General features: G+C 44.7%; 1 protein-coding gene across 1 annotated transcript in view; it reads left to right on the forward strand.

Annotated features, from left to right (window-relative positions):
• Positions 1 to 19133, forward strand: part of LOC132378056 (interleukin-17 receptor E-like) — a 102702-nt gene that overhangs the window by 74924 nt on the left and 8645 nt on the right. Inside the window, exons 12-13 of the mRNA XM_059944721.1 lie at positions 5656 to 5701; positions 7827 to 7993. Of these exons, the coding sequence (XP_059800704.1) occupies positions 5656 to 5701; positions 7827 to 7993 (213 nt within the window). The remainder of the gene's footprint in view (positions 1 to 5655; positions 5702 to 7826; positions 7994 to 19133) is intronic.

Raw genomic sequence — 19133 nt, forward strand, 5'->3', positions numbered from 1 at the left:
AATCACTGATTGCCCAACTATGTCCCTAGTGACCCTGTTTCAAATGTTTTTTTGACAAACTTATTCCCAAAGTGCATAATCCTACATCAGTCTTTGCTCCATAGATATCGGATATTGACAAACCACATCAGAATTGATTTAGTTTGTGCAACTTGACAGCACTGATGTAAAGCTTTTATGGAAGGAAATCTTGAAACGCTAACCAGAAACACATACCTTAAGGGAAGTGTAGCACTCGCTTCATCTAGCGGCTTAATATAAGGGGTGATAATCCTCTGCCTGGGCAAACGTAAGAAATCTCGTTTGGGTGGATGCTGTGCGATGTGTCCCGTTACAAATCGGTACCCCAAAGTATCTGGTGTCGTGGTCCCCGGTGACTAGGGCATTTGCCGTGTTGCTGGCATCGGGTTCTATTGACAGGAAATCCATACACACCAGGTCCAGAGGCCCTGCACTCTGCAAGTGGGACAAGAGAGCTGCCCGCGTAGGCAGTGTCTTCCGCCGTATGCATCGAATGCACGACTTGCAGTATTCGTCAACCTCCGACCTCATCCATGGCCAGTAAAACCGGTCTCTGAGCAATCCATAGGTCTTCTCCACCCCCAAATGTCCAGAATCATCATGAAGTGACTTCAACACAATCCCCTGATACCTCTCCGGCAGAACCAGCTGGCAACACCGGGGTCGGACCGGGAGTGAGGTGATCTGGTTCTTCAACTCCAACCCAGTCGTTCACGCAGCATTACGAAGGACCTCACGCATCCCTCATACAAACTCTTCTCCCTCCTGCCATCTGGGAAAAGGCACTGAAGCATTTGGGCTCTCACGACCAGACTATGTAACAGTTTCTTCCCCCAAGCCATCAGACTCCTCAATACCCAGAGTCTGGACTGACACCTTGCCCTATTGGCTTGTTTATTACTTATTGTAATGCCTCCACTGTTTTGTGCACTTTATCCAGTCCTGGGTAGGTCTGTAGTCTAGTGTAGTTTTTTTCTGTGTTGTTTTTTTACGTAGCTCAGTCTAGTTTTTGTACTGTTTCATGTAAGACCATGGTCCTGAAAAATCATTGTCTCATTTTTACTGTGTACTGTACCAGAAGTTATGGTCGAAATGACAATTAAAAAGTGACTTGACTAACGGAGGCACTGAAGCATGTTTCGTCTCCTCCGCCTGAGCCATGTCTCCTTTTCCAACCCGGCAGCACGTACAGTAACATGACCTGCAACCCAGTATCAACCAGAACTGTACACAATGCTCCAAATTCAGCCTCACCAATGCCTTGTACAATCTTAACATTACATCCCAACTCCTATACTCAATGCTCTGATTTATAAAGGCCAGCATACCAAAAGCTTTCTTCACCACCCTATCCACATGAGATTCCACCTTCATGGAACTATGCACCATTATTCCTAGATCACTCTGTTCTACTGCATTCTTCAATGCCCTACCATTTACCATGTATGTCCTATTTTGATTATTCCTACCAAAATGTAGCACCTCACACTTAACCGCATTAAACTCCATCAGCCATCTTTCAGCCCACTCTTCTAACTGGCCTAAATCTCTCTGCAAACTTTGCAAACCTACTTCATTATCCACAATGCCCCCTACCTTAGTATCATCTGCATACTTACTAATCCAATTTACCTCTCCATCATCCAGACCATTAATGTATATGACAAATAACACTGGACCCAGTACAGATCCCTGAGGCACACCACTAGTCACCGGCCTCCAACCTGACAAACAGTTATCCACCACTACTCTCTGGCATCTCCCATCCAGCCACTGTTGAATCCATTTTACTACTTCAATATTAATACCTAATGATTGATTAGATTAGATTTAGATTAGTTTAGATTATGAGATCACTCAGTCCTCGTTTATTGTCATTTAGTAATGCATGGATTAAGAAATGATACAATGTTCCTCCAGTAAGATATCACATAAACACAAGACAGACCAAGACTAACTGACAAAAACCACATAATTATAACATACAGTTACAACAGTGCAAAGCAATACTGTAATTTGATAAGAGCAGACCATGGGCACGGTTAAAAAAAATCTCAAAGTCCCTGATAGCTCATCATCTCATGCAGTTGGCAGAAGGAAGAAAAACTCTTTCTGCCATGAACCTCCAATGTGGCAAAACTTCCCGATGCAGCCTTTGGGAGCCCTGACCACAGCCAACTCCGAGTCCGTCCAAAAACTTCGAGCCTCCGACACCGAGCACCATCTCTGCTGAGCGCTTCGACCCCCGCCCTGGCCGCCAAGCAACAGGCAAAGCCGAGGATTCGGGGCCTTCCTCTCTGGAGATTTTTCGATCGCACAGTAGCAGCGGCAGCGAAACAGGCACGTCAGAAATTTCACCAGATGTTCCTCCGTGCTTCTCACGTCCATCCCCATCAAATCAGGATTGTGCATGGCCCCTACTTACAGATAACAGATTTTCATTCCTGGAGTGGCCGCTGAGCCCTGCTGTCGCGCCGCCATCTTCTCACGAAACGAACCTTCCTAACTAACCTTCCATGCGGAACCTTGTCAAAGGCCTTACTGAAGTCCATATAGACTACATCCACTGCTTTACCCTTGTCAACTTTTCTCGTAACCTCTTCAAAAAATTCAATAAGATTTGTCAAACATGACCTTCCACGCACAAATCCATGCTGACTGTTCCTAATCAGACCCTGTCTATCCAGATAATTGTATATACCATCTCTAAGAATACTTTCCATTAATTTACCCACCACTGACATCAGACTTACAGGCCTATAATTGCTAGGTTTACTCTTAGAACCCTTTTAAAATAATGGAACCACATGAGCAATACGCCAATCCTCCGGCACCATCCCCGTTTCTAATGACATCTGAAATTTTTCTGTCAGAGCCCCCGCTATTTCTACGCTAACTTCCCTCAAGGTCCCAGGGAATATCCTGTCAGGACCCAGAGACTTATCCACTTTTATATTCCTTAAAAGCACCAGGACTTCCTCTTCTTTAATCTTCATAGTTTCCATAATGAATACCGTACAGAAGAAGTTGTTTAAAATCTCCCCCATTTCTTTTGGCTCCACACATAGCTGTCTACTCTAACTCTCTAAGGGACCAATTTTATCCCTCACTATCCTTTTGCTATTAATATAGCTGTAGAAACCTTTCGGATTTATTTTCATCTTACTTGCCAAAGCAAACTCGATCTTCTTTTAGCTTTTCTAATTTCGTTCTTAAGATTCTTTTTACATTCTTTATATTCTTCGAGCACCTCATTTACTCCATGCTGCCTATATTTATTGTAGATATCTCTCTTTTTCCTAACCAAGTTCCCAATATCCCTTGAAAACTATGGTTCTCTCAAACTTTTAACTTTTCCTCTCAACCTAACAGGAACATAAAGATTCTGTACCCTCAAAATTTCACCTTTAAATGACCTCCATTTCTCTATTACATCCTTCCCATAAAACAAATTGTCCCAATCCACTCCTTCTAAATCCTTCTGCATCTCCTCAAAGTTAGCCTTTCTCCAAACAAAAATCTCAACCCTGGGTCCAGTCCTATCCTTCTCCATAATTATATTGAAATTAATGGCATTGTGATCACTGGACCTGAAGTGCTCCCCAACACATACCCCCGTCACCTGACCTATCTCATTTCCTAACAGGAGATCCAACACTGCCCCTTCTCTAGTTGGTACCTCTATGTATTGCTGCAATAAACTATCCTGCACACATTTTGCAAACTCCAAATCATCCAGCCCTCATCAAAAACACACCATCTCTACAGTGAAACTTGGTGGTGGCTGCATCATGCTGTGGGGATGCTTCACTGCAGCAGGCCCTGGAAGGCTTGTGAAGGTAGAAAGTAAAATGAATGCAGCAAAATACAGGGAAATCCTGGAGGAAAACCTGATGCGGTCTGCAAGAGAACTGTGACTTGGGAGAAGGTTTGTTTTTCAATGGCCCCAAGCATAAAGCCAAAGCTACATAGGAATGACTTAAAAACAAACGAGTTAATGTCCTGAAGTGGCCAATTCAGAGTCTGAACCTCAAACCAATTGAGAATTTATGGCTGGACTTGAAAAGGGCTTTTCACTCACAATCCCAATGCAATCTGACAGAGCTTGAGCAGTTTTGTGAAGAAGAATGGGGAAAAATAGCAGTGTCCAGATGTGCAAAACTGATGGAGACCTATCCATACAGACTCAAGGCTGTTATTGCTGTCAAAGGTGCCCCTACTAAATACTGACCATGAAGGGGGGAGAATACTTAAGCAATCTGTTATTTTGTGTTTTATACTTGTAATTAAATTAGACCACTTTGTAGAGATCGGTTTTCACTTTGACTTGTTTTCATGTAGCCAAATTAAATCCACTGTGACCCTTATGCTTGCATACAGATACATAAACATATTGATGTGTGCTACTGGTGCCTCAGTGTTAATCCTTATCACACTCCAGCTGTTGTCCTCACCTTCAGTCTCCCATCCCCCCTCGGGTCTGTCTTATTCTTTTTTGTTTGCTTCCGTTCGTCATTGATCCGCTTCTGTCTGCCAACTTTATGCTTTGTCCTCCCCTACCTATTCAATCTGCATGTCCAATGTCCAGACAGGCCCACCAATCACCTCTGCACTTTGTCTCAGCCTCCCCTTCCCCGCTTTGTGCTATCTGTCTTGTCACTCCAGATCCGATGCAAGGCTTTGAACCTGTGCTGCAACCACTGAGTCCGTCCAGCAGATGGCGCTCTGCTCCAAGTTCGACATCTGCCATCTCCTGTGCCTCTAAGATGGTGAAGAATCTGAATGGTGTTGAGTGGGAGGCTGGGCTTTTATTGGAGGGGTCAAGGACCAGATGTCAGAGGTGTAAAACAAAGAGAAAAGGAGTTGAGAATGAAATGAGGAAATACTATTTTTATGAAGCATATGATTGTAATTTAGAATGTGCTGCCTGTAGATTAGGTGGAGATAGGTTCCATTGTGGTCTATATGGAAGAAATGGGTTAATATCTAGTGGAGAGAAAACAGCCCGCAGGGTGAAAACAGAGAATTGCTCTGGAGAGAGCAATCATAAGCATGATGGTCTGAATGGATTCCTTTGCTGTTATCCCTCTGATTCCATGTGCAACCACTGGGCCTGTGAATCAGAAAATTGCCAATACAGCACCCATGTTAAACCCAAATTAGACATCACAATGTCAATGGAAGTCAGTTTATATTAAGTAAAAAGTCACATTGATAGTCCCTAATCCAGTGACAGATTCCCCCTCGATGCATTCTCCGACAAACAGCCTGAATGTCAATAAATACAACACACAAAATGCTGGAGGAACTCAGCAGGCCAGGCGGCATCTTTGGAAAAGAGTATAGTCTTTTCCACAGAAGCTGCCTGGCCTGCTGACTTCCTCCAGCATTTTGTGTGTTGTTTGGATTTCTAGCCTCTACAGATTTTCTTGTGTTTGTGAATAAACACTGGAATCCAGACTTGTAGCATGAAATTGAACCTACAATGATTTTGAGCTTAGCCAGACCCTTTCTGGCCTTATAAAGGAGCTTGCATTTTCAAGTCATCCAGGAAAATTATTCACAAGCAAAGTAATTGTAGCAAGGATCCTCAGGGAGGACATCAATAACTTTGTTATCTTTGTTCTTTTGCAGTTTAAGTATAAAAACAGCAGCCACGTTGAGTGTCGAAACAGGCCAGGTATGTGAAGCTTTAGTTTAAGATCACTGATGGACGTTTTTAAGATGAACATATGTGAGAGGGAGGATTGGTGATTCAATACTTGGGCTGAATGAAAGTAAACTTGTTTATCAGGAAAGTCAGGATTGTCGGATATACAAATGGGCTTTAACTCACTTACCACAAACAGACCTGGATATCGGGCAGGAGCATCTCATTCGGAAATTACAGGGCCCTGATTGCTGAGTTGATAATCCCTTTAAAGCCCTACACCCTTCAAACCTTTTGTAGCTACTGTGTGATTCCTGGAAGGGCTTGCTCTTTAAACATCTTTTTGAAGTACTACAAAATAAACTTCAAATGCCTTTGAAAAATATATCTGAGAACTGAAGCCAACACTGATGAATGCACAAAACAAAGAAACATATAACTTTTTACTTTTTGGGGAATACTATAGCATCCAGACAAGTTAATTTCCAAATACAACGCACATAAAATGCTGGAAGAACTCAAGTCAGGTGGTATCTATGATGGAAATAAACTGTTGGCATTTCAGTCTGAGACTGGGAAGGACTGGAAAAGAAGGGGGCAGAAATCAGAATAAAAAGGTGGTGGGATGGGAAGGAGGGATGAAGTAACAAGCTGGAAGGTGATAGGTGGAAGAGGCTGACGAAGGTGGAATCTAATGGAGGAGGACAGTGGACCATGGAAGTAAGGGAAAGAGGGGAACTAGAGGGAGCTGATGGGAAAGTGAGGAGACAAATTGTACTCCTCTCCCTCCCCTCACTTTCATATTCTGGTTCTTTCCAGTACTTTATGTGCGTTACTCAAGATTTCCAGTATCTGCTTGCCATACACAGATCCTAGGAGGCATTTACATCTCTCTCTGAAATTCCCAAGTGTTCGGTCTAGGCCTGGTGTGAAAAGCAAGCAGCCTGTTCTCTGCACGTGGCACAGGTCAAGTTTCAGGGTTTGAATTAATCAATCTCTTGACTGTTCATCTGACACCGTGTTCTGTGTAATAATTCGATTGTAACTGTGTAGCTCACCAGGTTCAAGGGCTGAATGTAAGCAGTAAAACAATCTAGTAAACGAGCCAATATCATCATTTGCCCTCCATGGACAACTGTCCCTATCCAGTCTGCTTGTCATTGTAAATTGCCCTGTAATTAAGCTGGAGTTAAATCAGTGGGTTGCTGGGTAGCATGGCACATTAGGCCGGTTCCTCACTCTCTCTGCATAAAATAAAGGTAGAAAGATTAGATTTACTTGTCACAAAGCATACAGTGAAAAACATCACTTGCGTCAAATCAAATTTACTCCTACTCTCTATCAACCGATATGCAATCTAGCCCCAATATTATCCCCAAGTTGGTGTGCTTTTAATTCTGCGTAATAACTTTTTAGGTGGGACTTTATTAATCAAAGAGCTAATCAATCACATTGTGTGTTTTATACCTGATGTCTTTGACCAAATACCACCCCCACCCCTCACACCCCACACCCCCGTTACTCCACAGCCTCCCCATCCCTCACAATGCCCTGCTCTCTCAACACCCCCCCCCCCCCCCGTCTCCTAAGATGTACGAAGCACTGGTGACTGCTTCTTTGAGTCCTAATGGCTTTTATTGGGAGAATATGTATATGGGGTGAGATGGTCAGTTCAGGCACTCTCTGAGGCACAATATAAAGGCAGTGTTTTCTGGATCAGCTTCCCATACCAGAATAAAGAAAATTTGCCTTTACTAACTCACACGCAAAATGGTGGAGAAACTCAGCGGATCAGGCAGCGTCGACATAATTTCCACATTAAAGTGAGGGAGACAAGCTAGGTGATGGGTGAAAGCAGTTGAGTGGGGAGGGAGGATCTAGTGACGAGCATGAAGGAGATGGGGCAATTTGCCTGTACTACACAGAAAATAGAAATCTACAGCAGAGCACAGGCCCTTCGGCCCACAATGTTGTGCTGACCGTGTAAACTACTCCAGAAACTGCCTAGAATTATCCTACTGCATGGCCCTCTATTTTTCTAAGCTCCATGTACCTATCTCTTAAAAGACCCTGTTCACTGTTCAAAGTTTACTTTTGTTATTATTGTGAATTGGTAACTGATTAACTAATTTTATTGATCTTCCTTAATTTTCAGACACTGATTGGAATGTCACCATGGCGACGGAAACAAACCAGCTCCTGCTTACATTTGTCTCACACTTCCCAGCATCCTTCAGTGCCGTTCTGTGCAAGTCGGTGGGAGCTGACTGCAGAAATACGGGCCTCGTCCACTGCATAACTCCCAGTCCGAAGCACAATCAGGTCAGATTCAGAGTTTTATCATTGGTTTATCGCTGCAGCAGCAGGGCAGTGCAACAGCGTAAAATTACTAAACCATCAGTGCCGTTCTGTGCAAGTCGGTGGGAGCTGACTGCAGGAATAACAGGCCTCGTCCACTGCATAACTCCCAGTCCCAGGGCAGTGCAACAGCGTAAAATTACTAAACCATCAGTGCCGTTCTGTGCAAGTCGGTGGGAGCTGACTGCAGGAATAACAGGCCTCGTCCACTGCATAACTCCCAGTCCCAGGGCAGTGCAACAGCGTAAAATTACTAAACCATCAGTGCCGTTCTGTGCAAGTCGGTGGGAGCTGACTGCAGGAATAACAGGCCTCGTCCACTGCATAACTCCCAGTCCCAGGGCAGTGCAACAGCGTAAAATTACTAAACCATCAGTGCCGTTCTGTGCAAGTCGGTGGGAGCTGACTGCAGGAATAACAGGCCTCGTCCACTGCATAACTCCCAGTCCCAGGGCAGTGCAACAGCGTAAAATTACTAAACCATCAGTGCCGTTCTGTGCAAGTCGGTGGGAGCTGACTGCAGGAATAACAGGCCTCGTCCACTGCATAACTCCCAGTCCCAGGGCAGTGCAACAGCGTAAAATTACTAAATAAATAAATGATGACAAAATAGGAATAATGTTAATAGCTTTGTGGACCATTCAGAAATTGGATGAAAGAAGAAAAGAAGCTGTTTCTGTGGGTCTTCAGGCCCCCGTACATTCTGATATTAGTAGAGAAGAGAGCGCTGAAAGGGATGGATGCCCACCTCAACTTAACACAGGTTAGAACTGCACCTCAATCTTTGCTGAAGAGCATAATTCATCGAGCCATCAGAGCAAACTTGTTTCAAAATTGTTCTTTTTTACATAAGAAATAGGAGTAGGCCATCTGGCCCATCGAGCCTGCTCTGACATTCGATAATGTCGTAATGTGGGTATTATTAAAAGTAAGTTAATACTAATCGGGAAGCTGTTGGTAGCAAGAGGTGGGATCCGGGGCTGGCGGGGTTTTTACTTCTGCTCTTTTTACACCCACTATGCATTGTATATAGTTCCTCCACCCAGGCCGCACGAGGTACCTGGAAGCCTCTGTATTGTAAATATCGTTTGCCGTCCCAGATAAAGATGCTCTTTTGGCCATAAAATTGTTGAGTGGTCTTCTTGTAAAGTAGAAGTTACCACAAATAAGATCATGGCTGATCGGGCGATGGACTCTTCTCCCCTACCTGCCTTTTCCCCAGAAACCTTAATTCCTCTACTATGCAAAAATCTATCCAACCTTGTCTTAAAAGTAATTACTGTTGTAGCCTCCACAGCTTCATTGGGCAGAGAATGCCACAGATTCACCACTCTCTGGGAAAAGCAGTCCCTCCTCCTCTCCACCCTAAATCTACTCCCCCGAATCTTGAGGGACTGCCCCCTAGTTCCAGTCTCACTTTGGTAAACTCACTTTCCAGAGGGATCTCATCTATCCCTTTCATAATTTTATATGTTTCTATAAGATCTCCTCTCATCCTTCTGAATTCCAGTGAGTACAGTCCCAGGTGACTCAAGCTGTCCTCGTAGTCTAACCCCCTCACCTCTGGAATCAACCTGGTGAATCTCCTCTGCACTGCCTCCAAAGCCAGTGTATCCTTCTTCAATTAAGGAGACCAGAACTGCACACAGTACTCCAGGTTCAGCCTCACCAGCACCCTGTACAGTTGCAGCATAACCTCCCTGCTGTAAAATTCAATCCCTCTAGCAATGAAGGCCAACATCCCATTTGCCTTCTTGATAGCCTGCTGCAACCATAGACTAGGCTGGCACCCGGGCAGGAATGGATTCTCAATATTCTTGGATTTCAGTGCTTTAAAAGGGATAGAGGGTGGAGAGAAACGGGAGGAAGGATGGCATTACTGGTCAGGGATACTATTACAGCTACAGAAAGGGTGGGTAATGTAGCAGGATCCTCTTTTGAGTCAGTGTGGGTTGAAGTCAGGAACAGAAAGGGAGCAGGTACTCTACTGGGGGTATCCTATAGGCTCCCTGGTAGCAGCAGAGATACTGAGGAGCAGATTGGGAGGCAGATTTTGGAAAGGTGCAAAAATAACAGGGTTGTTATCATGGGAGACTTTAACTTCCCTAATATTGATTTGACACCTGATTAGTTCCAATGGTTTAGATGGGGCAGAGTTTGTTAGGTGTGTCCAGGATGGATTCCTGTCACAGTATGTTGACAGGCCAACTAGGGGGAATGCCATACTAGATCTAGTATTAGGTAACGAACCGGGTCAGGTCACAGATCTGTCAGTGGGTGAGCATCAGGGGGGCAGTGATCACCACACCCTGGCCTTTAGCATTATCATGGAACAGGATAGAATCAGAGAGGACAGGAAAATTTTTAATTAGGGAAGGGCAAATTATGAGGCTATAAGGCTAGAACTTGCGGGTGTGAACTGGGATGATATTTTTGCAGGGAAATGTACTATGGACATGTGGTCGATGTTTAAGGATCTCTTGCAGGATGTTAGAGATAAATTTGTCCCAGAGAGGAGGATAAGGAATGGTACGGTGAAGGAACCATGGGTGACAAGTGAAGTGGAAGAAGGCAGCATACATGAGGTTTTGGAAGCAAGGATCAGATGGGTCTATTGAGGAATATAGGGTAGCAAGAAAGGAGCTTAAGAAGGGGCTGAGGAGAGCAAAAAGGGGGCATGAGAAGGCCTTGGCGAGTAGGGTAAAGGAAAACCCCAAGGCATTCTTCAATTATGTGAAGAATAAAAGGATGACAGGAATGAAGGTAGGACTGTTAGAGATAAAAGTGGGAGGATGTGCCTGGAGGCTGTGGAAGTGAGTGAGGTCCTTCTCTTCAGTATTCACCACTGAGAGGGAACTTGATGACGGTGAGGACAATATGAGTGAGGTTGATGTTCTGGAGCATGTTGATATTAAGGAGAGGAGGTGTTGGAGTTGTTAAAATACATTAGGACGGATAATTCCCCGGGGCCTGATGGAATATTCCCCAGGCTGCTCCACGAGGTGAGGGAAGAGATTGCTGAGCCTCTGGCTAGGATCTTTATGTCCTCGTTGTCCACGGGAATGGTACCGGAGGATTGGAGGGAGGCGAATGTTGTCCCCTTGTTCAAAAAAGGTAGTAGGGATAGTCCGGGTAATTATAGACCAGTGAGCCTTGCGTCTGTGGTGGGAAAGCTGTTGGAAAAGATTCTTAGAGATAGGATCTATGGGCATTTAGAGAATCATCGACTGATCAGGGACAGTCAGCATGTGAAGGGCAGCTCATGTCTAACAAGCCTGATAGAGTTCTTTGAGGAGGTGACCAGGCATATAGATGAGGGTAGTGCAGTGGATGTGATCTACATGGATTTTAGTAAGGCATTTGACAAGGTACCACACGGTGGGCTTATTCAGAAAGTCAGAAGGCATGGGATCCAGGGAAGTTTGGCCAGGTGGATTCAGAACTGGCTTGCCTGCAGAAGGCAGAGGGTTGTGGTGGAGGTAGTACATTCAGATTGAAGGGTTGCGACGAGAGGTGTCCCACAAGGATCCGTTCTGGGACCTCTACTTTTTGTGATCTTTATTAACGACCTGGATGTGGGGGTAGAAGGGTGGGTTGGCAAGTTTGCAGACGACACAAAGGTTGGTGGATAGTGTAGAGGATTGTCGAAGATTGCAGAGAGACATTGATAGGATGCAGAAGTGGGCTGAGAAGTGGCAGATGGAGTTCAACCCGGAGAAGTGTGAGGTGGTACACTTTGGAAGAATAAACTCCAAGGCAGAGTACAAAGTAAATGGCAGGATACTTGGTGGAGTGGAGGAGCAGAGGGATCTGGGGGTACATGTCCACAGATCCCTGAAAGTTGCCTCACAGGTAGATAGGGTAGTTAAGTAAGTTTATGGAGTGTTAGCTTTCATAAATCGAGGGATAGAGTTTAAGAGTCACGAAGTAATGAAACTCTATAAAACTCTAATTAGGCCACACTTAGAGTACTGTGTCCAGTTCTGGTTGCCTCACTATGGGAAGGATGTGGAAGCATTGGAAAGAGTACAGAGGAGATTTACCAGGATGCTGCCTGGTTTAGAGAGTATGCATTATGGTCAGAGATTAAGGGAGAAACATAGAAAATAGGTGCAGGAGTAGGCCATTCGGCCCTTCGAGGCTGCATCGCCATTTAGTATGATCATGGCTGATCATCCAACTCAAAACCCTGTACCTGCTTTCTCTCCATACCCCCGACCCCTTTAGCCACAAGGGCCATATCTAACTTCCTCTTAAATATAGCCAATGAACCGGCCTCAACTGTTTCCTGTGGCAGAGAATTCCACAGATTCACCACTCTCTGTGTGAAGAAGTTTTTCCTCATCTAGGTCCTAAAAGGCTTCCCCTTTAACCTTAAACTGTGACCCCTTGTTCTGGACTTCCCCTACATTGGAAACAATCTTCCTGCATCTAGCCTGTCCAATCCCTTTAGAATTTTATACATTTCAATAAGATCCCCTCTCAGTCTTCTAAATTCCAGTGAGTATAAGCCTAGTTGATCCAGTCTTTCTTCATGTGAAAGTCCTGCCATCCCAGGAATCAATCTGGTGAACCTTCTTTGTACTCCCTCTATGGCAAGAATGTCTTTCCTCAGATTACGGGACCAAAACTGCACACAATATTCTTGGTGCGGTCTCACCAAGGCCTTGTACAACTGCAGTAGAACCTCCCTGCTCCTGTATTCAAATCCTTTTGCTATGAATGCCGACATACCATTTGCCTTTTTCACCGCCTGCTGTACCTGCATGCCCACCTTCAATGACTGGTGTACAATGACACCCAGATCTCATTGCATCTCCCCTTTTCCTAATTGGCCACCGTTCAGATAATAAACTGTTTTCTTGTTCTTGCAACCAAAATGGATAACCTCACATTTATCCACATTAAATTGCATCTGCCATGAATTTGCCCACTCACCCTGCACCCTCTTAGCATCCTCCTCACAGCTAACACCACCGCCCAGCTTCGTGTCATCCATAAACTTGGAGATGCTGCATTTAATTCCCTTGTCTAAATCATTAATATATATTGTAAACAACTGGGGTCCCAGCACTGAGCCTTGCGGTACCCCACTAGTCACTGTCTGCCATTCTGAAAAGGTCCCGTTTACTCCCACTCTTTGCTTCCTGTCTGCCAACCAATTCTCTATCCACATCAATACCATATCCCCAATACCGTGTGCTTTAAGCTTGCACACTAATCTCCTGTGTGGGACCTTGTCAAAAGCCTTTTGAAAATCTAAATATGCCACATCCACTGGCTCTCCCCTATCCACTCTACTAGTTACAACTTCAAAAAATTCTATAAGATTCGTCAGACATGATTTTCCTTTCACAAATCCATGCTGACTTTGTCCGATAATTTCACCTCTTTACAAATGTGCTGTTATCACATCTTTGATAACCGACTCTAGCATTTTCCCCACCACCGATGTCGGACTAACCAGTCTATAATTCCCCAGTTTCTCTCTCCCTCCTTTTTTAAAAAGTGGGGTTACTTCAGCCACCCTCCAATCCTCAGGAACTAATCCAGAATCTAAGGAGTTTTGAAAAATTATCACTAATGCATCCACTATTTCTTGGGCTACTTCCTTAAGCACTCTGGGATGCAGACCATCTATCCCTGGGGATTTATCTGCCTTTAATCCCTTCAATTTACCTAACACCGCTTCCCTACTAACATGTATTTCCCTCAGTTCCTCCATCTCACTAGACCCTCGGTCCCTTACTATTTCCGGAAGATTATTTATGTCATCCTTAATGAAGACAGAACCAAAGTAGTTATTCAATTGGTCTGCCATGTCTTTGTTCCCTATGATCAATTCACCGGTTTCTGACTGTAAAGGACCTACATTTGCCTTGACCAATCTTTTTCTTTTCACGTATCTGTAAAAGCTTTTACAGTCAGTTTTTATGTTCCCTGCCAGCTTTCTCTCATAATCTTTTTTCCCTTTCCTAATTAAGCCCTTTGTCCTCCTCTGCTGGTCTCTGAATTTCTCCCAGTCCTCAGGTGCGCTGCTTTTTTTTTTGCTTATTTATATGTGTCTTCTTTAGACTTGATACTATCCCTAATTTCCCTTGTCAGCCACGGGTGCACTACCTTCCCTGGTTTATTCTTTTGCCAAACTGGGATGAACAATTGTTGTAGTTCATCCATGCAATCTTTAAATGCTTGCCATTGCATACCCACCGTCAACTGTTTAAGTATCATTTGCCAGTCTATCTTGGCTAATTTACGTCTCATACCTTAAAAGTTACCCTTCTTTAAGTTCAGAACCTTTGTTTCTGAATTAACTATGTCACTCTCCATCTTAGTGAAGAATTCCACCATATTATGGTCACTCTTGCCCAAGGGGCCTCGCACGACAAGATTGCTAACTAACCCTTCCTCATTGCTCAATACCCAATCTAGAATGGCCTGCTCTCTAATTGGTTCCTCGACATGTTGGTTCAGAAAACCATCCCACATACATTCCAAGAAATCCTCTTCCTCAGCACCCTTACCAATTTGGTTCACATAATCTATATGTAGATTGAAGTCACCCATTATAATTACTGTTCCTTTATTGCACGCATTTCTAATTTCCTGTTTAATGCCATCCCCAACCTCACTACTACTGTTAGGTGGCCTGTACACAACTCCCACCAGCATTTTCTGCCCCTTAGTGTTATGCAACTCTACCCATATCGATTCCACATCTAGGGAGCTAGGGCTTTACTCTCTGGAGAGAAGGAGGATGAGAGGAGACATGATACAGGTATACAAGATATTAGAGGAATAGATAGAGTGGACAGCCAGTGCTCCTTCCCCAGGGCACCACTGCTCAGTACAAGAGCACATGGCTTTAAGGTAAGGGGAGGGAAGTTCAAGGGGGATACTGAGTTTTTTACTCAGAGAGTGGTTGGTGCGTGGAATGCACTGCCTGAGTCAGTGGTGGAGGCAGATACACTCGTGAAATTTAAGAGACTACTAGACAGTTATATGGAGGAACAAGGTGTGGGGGTTATATAGCAGGCAGGGTTTAAGGGTTGGCACAACATAGTGGGCCAAAGGGCCTGGGTACTGTGCTGTACTATTCTATGTTATATAACTGCAAACCAACCTTTTGTGATTCATGCACAAGCATTCCCAAGTCCCTCTGCACAGCAGCAGGCTGAAATTATTTTCCACTTAAATAATCTGCTCTGTCAATTTTTCCTTCCAAAGTGGATGACCTTGCATTTACCAACTTTATATTTCATCTGCCAGACTCTCTGTATCTTCTGCACAATTTGCTTTTCCACTCAATGCAGTGCCATCAGAAAACTTAGCTAAACTACACTCTGTCCCCTTTTCCTGATTGTTAACGTATATTGTGAACAGTTGCAGGCCCAGCACCGAGCCCTGCCGCACTCCACTCACCACTGATCGCCAACCAGAGTAACACCCATGTATCCCAACTCTCTGCTTTCAATTAGTTAACTAAACCTCCATCCATGCTAATACATCGCCCCCAACTCTTATGCATCCTTACCTTATAGATAAGTCTTTTATGTGGTACCTTATTGTACACCTTCTGGAAATCCAAGTAAATATTGTTCATTTGTTCCTGTCTATCCATTGTGCTCATTATGTCCTCAAAGTACTCCAGTAAGTTTGTCAAACAGGACCTGCCTTTGCTGAATCCATGCTGCATCTGCCTGATAGATCCATTTCTTTCCAGGAGCCTCGCTATTTCTTTAATGATAGCTTCAAGCATTTTCCCAACCACAGATATTAAATTAACTGACTTATAGTTACCTGCCTTTTGCCTACGTCCTGTTTGGAACAGTGGTGTGACATTTGCTATCTTCCAATCCGCCAAGACCTGCCCAGAGTCCAGAGAATTTTGAGAAATTATCACCAAAGCTTCTACTATAACTTCTGCCATTTCTTTCAGTACTCAGGGGTGCATTCCATCAGGACCGGGGACTTGACTATCATCAGGCTCACAAGTTTGCTCATCGTTAGCTCTTTAGTGATAGCTATTGTCACCAATTTTACCTGTCTCATTGCACAGGACCAGATCTAATACAGCACGTTCCCTTGTAGATTCAGTAACATGTTGTTCAAGAAAGCCATCTAATGCATTCTATGAAGTCCTCCTCAGGACTGCCTTGACCAAGTTGATTTGCCCAATCAATGTGCAAGTTAAAGTCCAGCATGATACTTGCTGCTCCATTCTTACTTGCCTCAGATACTTCTGTGCCACTGTAATGTTATTATTCAGTGACCAATGGACAACTCCCACCAGTGATTTTTTTTTCCCTTTACTATTCTTAATCTTCACCCAGATGGATTCAACATTAACTATTTATTATTTATCGGACAAAGATGACTTCCATTGGAAAAGGCCTAAAGGAGATAATTATCTTTTGGTAATTGCTGACTTTGCAACAAACAAATGTAAGACAACTGAGAATAGGCCGTACCAGCTCTTTGAGCTGCAGTACCTAGCACCCCTCAATTTAACCCTATCCTAATCTCAGGACAATTTAAAATGACCAGTTAACCTACCATTTGCTGAATGTGGAAGGAAACTGGAGCACCCAGAGGAAGCCCACATGGTCAAGGGGAAAACGTACTGGCAGGGTTGGGAATTGTAAAACAGTGCTAACCACTGCATTGTAATTATAGCCCCTTTTCTTGTGGGGATTCACAGTAAGTACAAAGAAACACAATATAATCAGTGAAAGACTACTCCTAACAAGATGGGCAAAGAACCAATGTGCAGGAATATGCAAACTAGATGATAGTCATTGAAGGAGATTACTGTGTTCTTCTCAGGCACTGGTATCATGGGAGTCTGCTTGGAACAGGCAGCTGCATTGTAGCATTTCATGTATAAAATGACGTGAGGTGTTTTATGTTTAAAAAATACCATAACCACTCATTTATTGAACTCTTTTAAAAAAAAAGTGAACACCAAGTGTGGTAAAAGTCCTTTACGTAATTATGTCATCACATCAGACCAACCTCTTAAAGGGAACCCCAACTCAATGTTGGTGGTTGTGAATTATGTGCGTTTCCTCCGATTACATTACCGTACACAGGCCAGCCCCTCCCAGAACCCACTCAAACCAGCATTACGAGCCTGGCCTTAGCTCAGGTTCTAGGTTTTATGGGTGGAGGAACAGCAGAGGCCTTTGGCTAGTTCAAAGGTGTTGATACGCTCATGGTCATGTTGTGACAGCAGGGGCATGGTGGTGAAATCCTTCAGTTCTTGGTGGGCCAGTTTAAGGTGATCTACCAAAACACATTCAGGTCTATCCCACTTATCTATGATAAAAGTTTTACTCTGTTCCAAAATGTGGAATGGGCCATCGTAAGGGGGCTTTAGGGGATGTTGGTGTGCATCATGGCGGACGAGAACAAACAAGGTAGAATGTAGGTCAACAGGAACCCAGGAGAATTGTACGTTATGATGGGAGGTAGGGATTGGTGGAAAGAAATTGAATTTACCAAGGAGGATGGAGTACTGTTGAGAGGCCGACCAAACGGTCATGGCGTCAAGAATTCAATCACCTGGCACTCATTAACGGCTGCCAGTATACCAATTAAGCCACAGATGAAAGCAGGCCCTCTTTTGGAGCTGTTTAGAGCCCCAGCAGGACCCACAGGAGATGATTATACCAACACTCATCGCTCAGGGAAGTCCTCAGGGCAGCATTTAAGGAGCGGTGAAACAGTTCGCATCGGCCATTGGACTGCGGGAGATATGTCATGCTGTGAAGTAGCCCAACACCAAGGTTCTGGGCCATCGTAAGAGTTGGGGACTGCAGTAAGAGGAAACACCAGCTGGAGTGCCAAACCGAGCGACCCAGTGCTGATGGACCCTGATTCACATGTATGACCGTCGTCGATGCTACAGGGACGACCTCTGGCCACCTGGTGGTGCAGGCCACACTGGTAAGGAGGTGCTTGAAATTGCGGAGGGAGGGAAGAGAACCAACAAGCTCCACATCAACATGGTCAAACTTTTGCTCAGGGACCTCAAAAGCTGCCTAGACATGATGGCTAATTTTTGCCTGCTGACCCTCCACACAGGCTGCGGTCCAATCACACTTGTCTTTTCTAAAGCCAAGTCACACAACCTTTAGTGCAACCAGTTTCTGTGAGGCCTTCAGGCCCAGCTGCAAGAAGCCATGTATGTATGGAGTGAAAAGTAGTCCGCTTCCAGTTTGGGGGCACTACAGTGTGAGGGCAACCAGTTGAAATGTTGCACAGGAAAGAAGCCCCAGCTTTCCTGAAGTTAATTAAAGCTAACCACGGTGGTGGGGGGGGGGGGAAATCTACTGTCATGATGAGGCCACACCTTGTATTCCATTTGGGTAGCCTCCAACCTGATGGCATGAATGTCAATTTCTCGAACTTCCAGCAATACACACTCCCCCCCTTCACTCACCTTACCTCCTTACCTGCTCATCACCTCCCTCCAAAGGTCTGTAAAAGGTGTGTTTTCAGTGATTGGTATTTATCGTTTTCAGGTGGGTGATCTAGTAGACACTCTGCTCTTGGACCCGTGGAGTTTCTGAGGGACGTTATCACTAAGTAGAGTTTGGTGTCAGCTGTGACTTCTCACATTGCAACGTGAATTAGGCTTTGGTTTGTACAAACTAAGCAACAGGATTTTGCCGCCAGACTCCACCAGTTTCAAAGCAACTGCATTAGTCGACATGTTCAATAATGCTGGAATGGGTGGGGTGGGGAGGGGGGCAGCTGGCAGACAGGTTCGGAGGAGCAGACCTGGGTGCAGACCGTGCTGCTGCTGACTATCGGAGTTGGTGCGGCAAGGCAATGCGCATTGTAACTGTCAGTGTCTGCCTTGGATCTCAAGACAGTGGACATCGATGAGTTAACATGCCACAGGCCTGTTTCCTCTGTTTGGTGGAGAGACCGGTGCCTCAGCTGTAGGAAGACTAGTGCCGGCTTGCCTGTGCTGCAGTCCCGGTCGGTGTCCATGCTCTGTTGGGAGCTGGCCTGTCCCGTCAGTGCTGCCCTCTAGTGTTTTCCCAGTAGAACGACAAGCTGGATTTCCTGGAATCATCAATCTGTATGTCGCTCA

This window comes from Hypanus sabinus, chromosome 19, assembly GCF_030144855.1.
Source record: "Hypanus sabinus isolate sHypSab1 chromosome 19, sHypSab1.hap1, whole genome shotgun sequence".
In the NCBI taxonomy this organism is placed as follows: domain Eukaryota; kingdom Metazoa; phylum Chordata; class Chondrichthyes; order Myliobatiformes; family Dasyatidae; genus Hypanus; species Hypanus sabinus.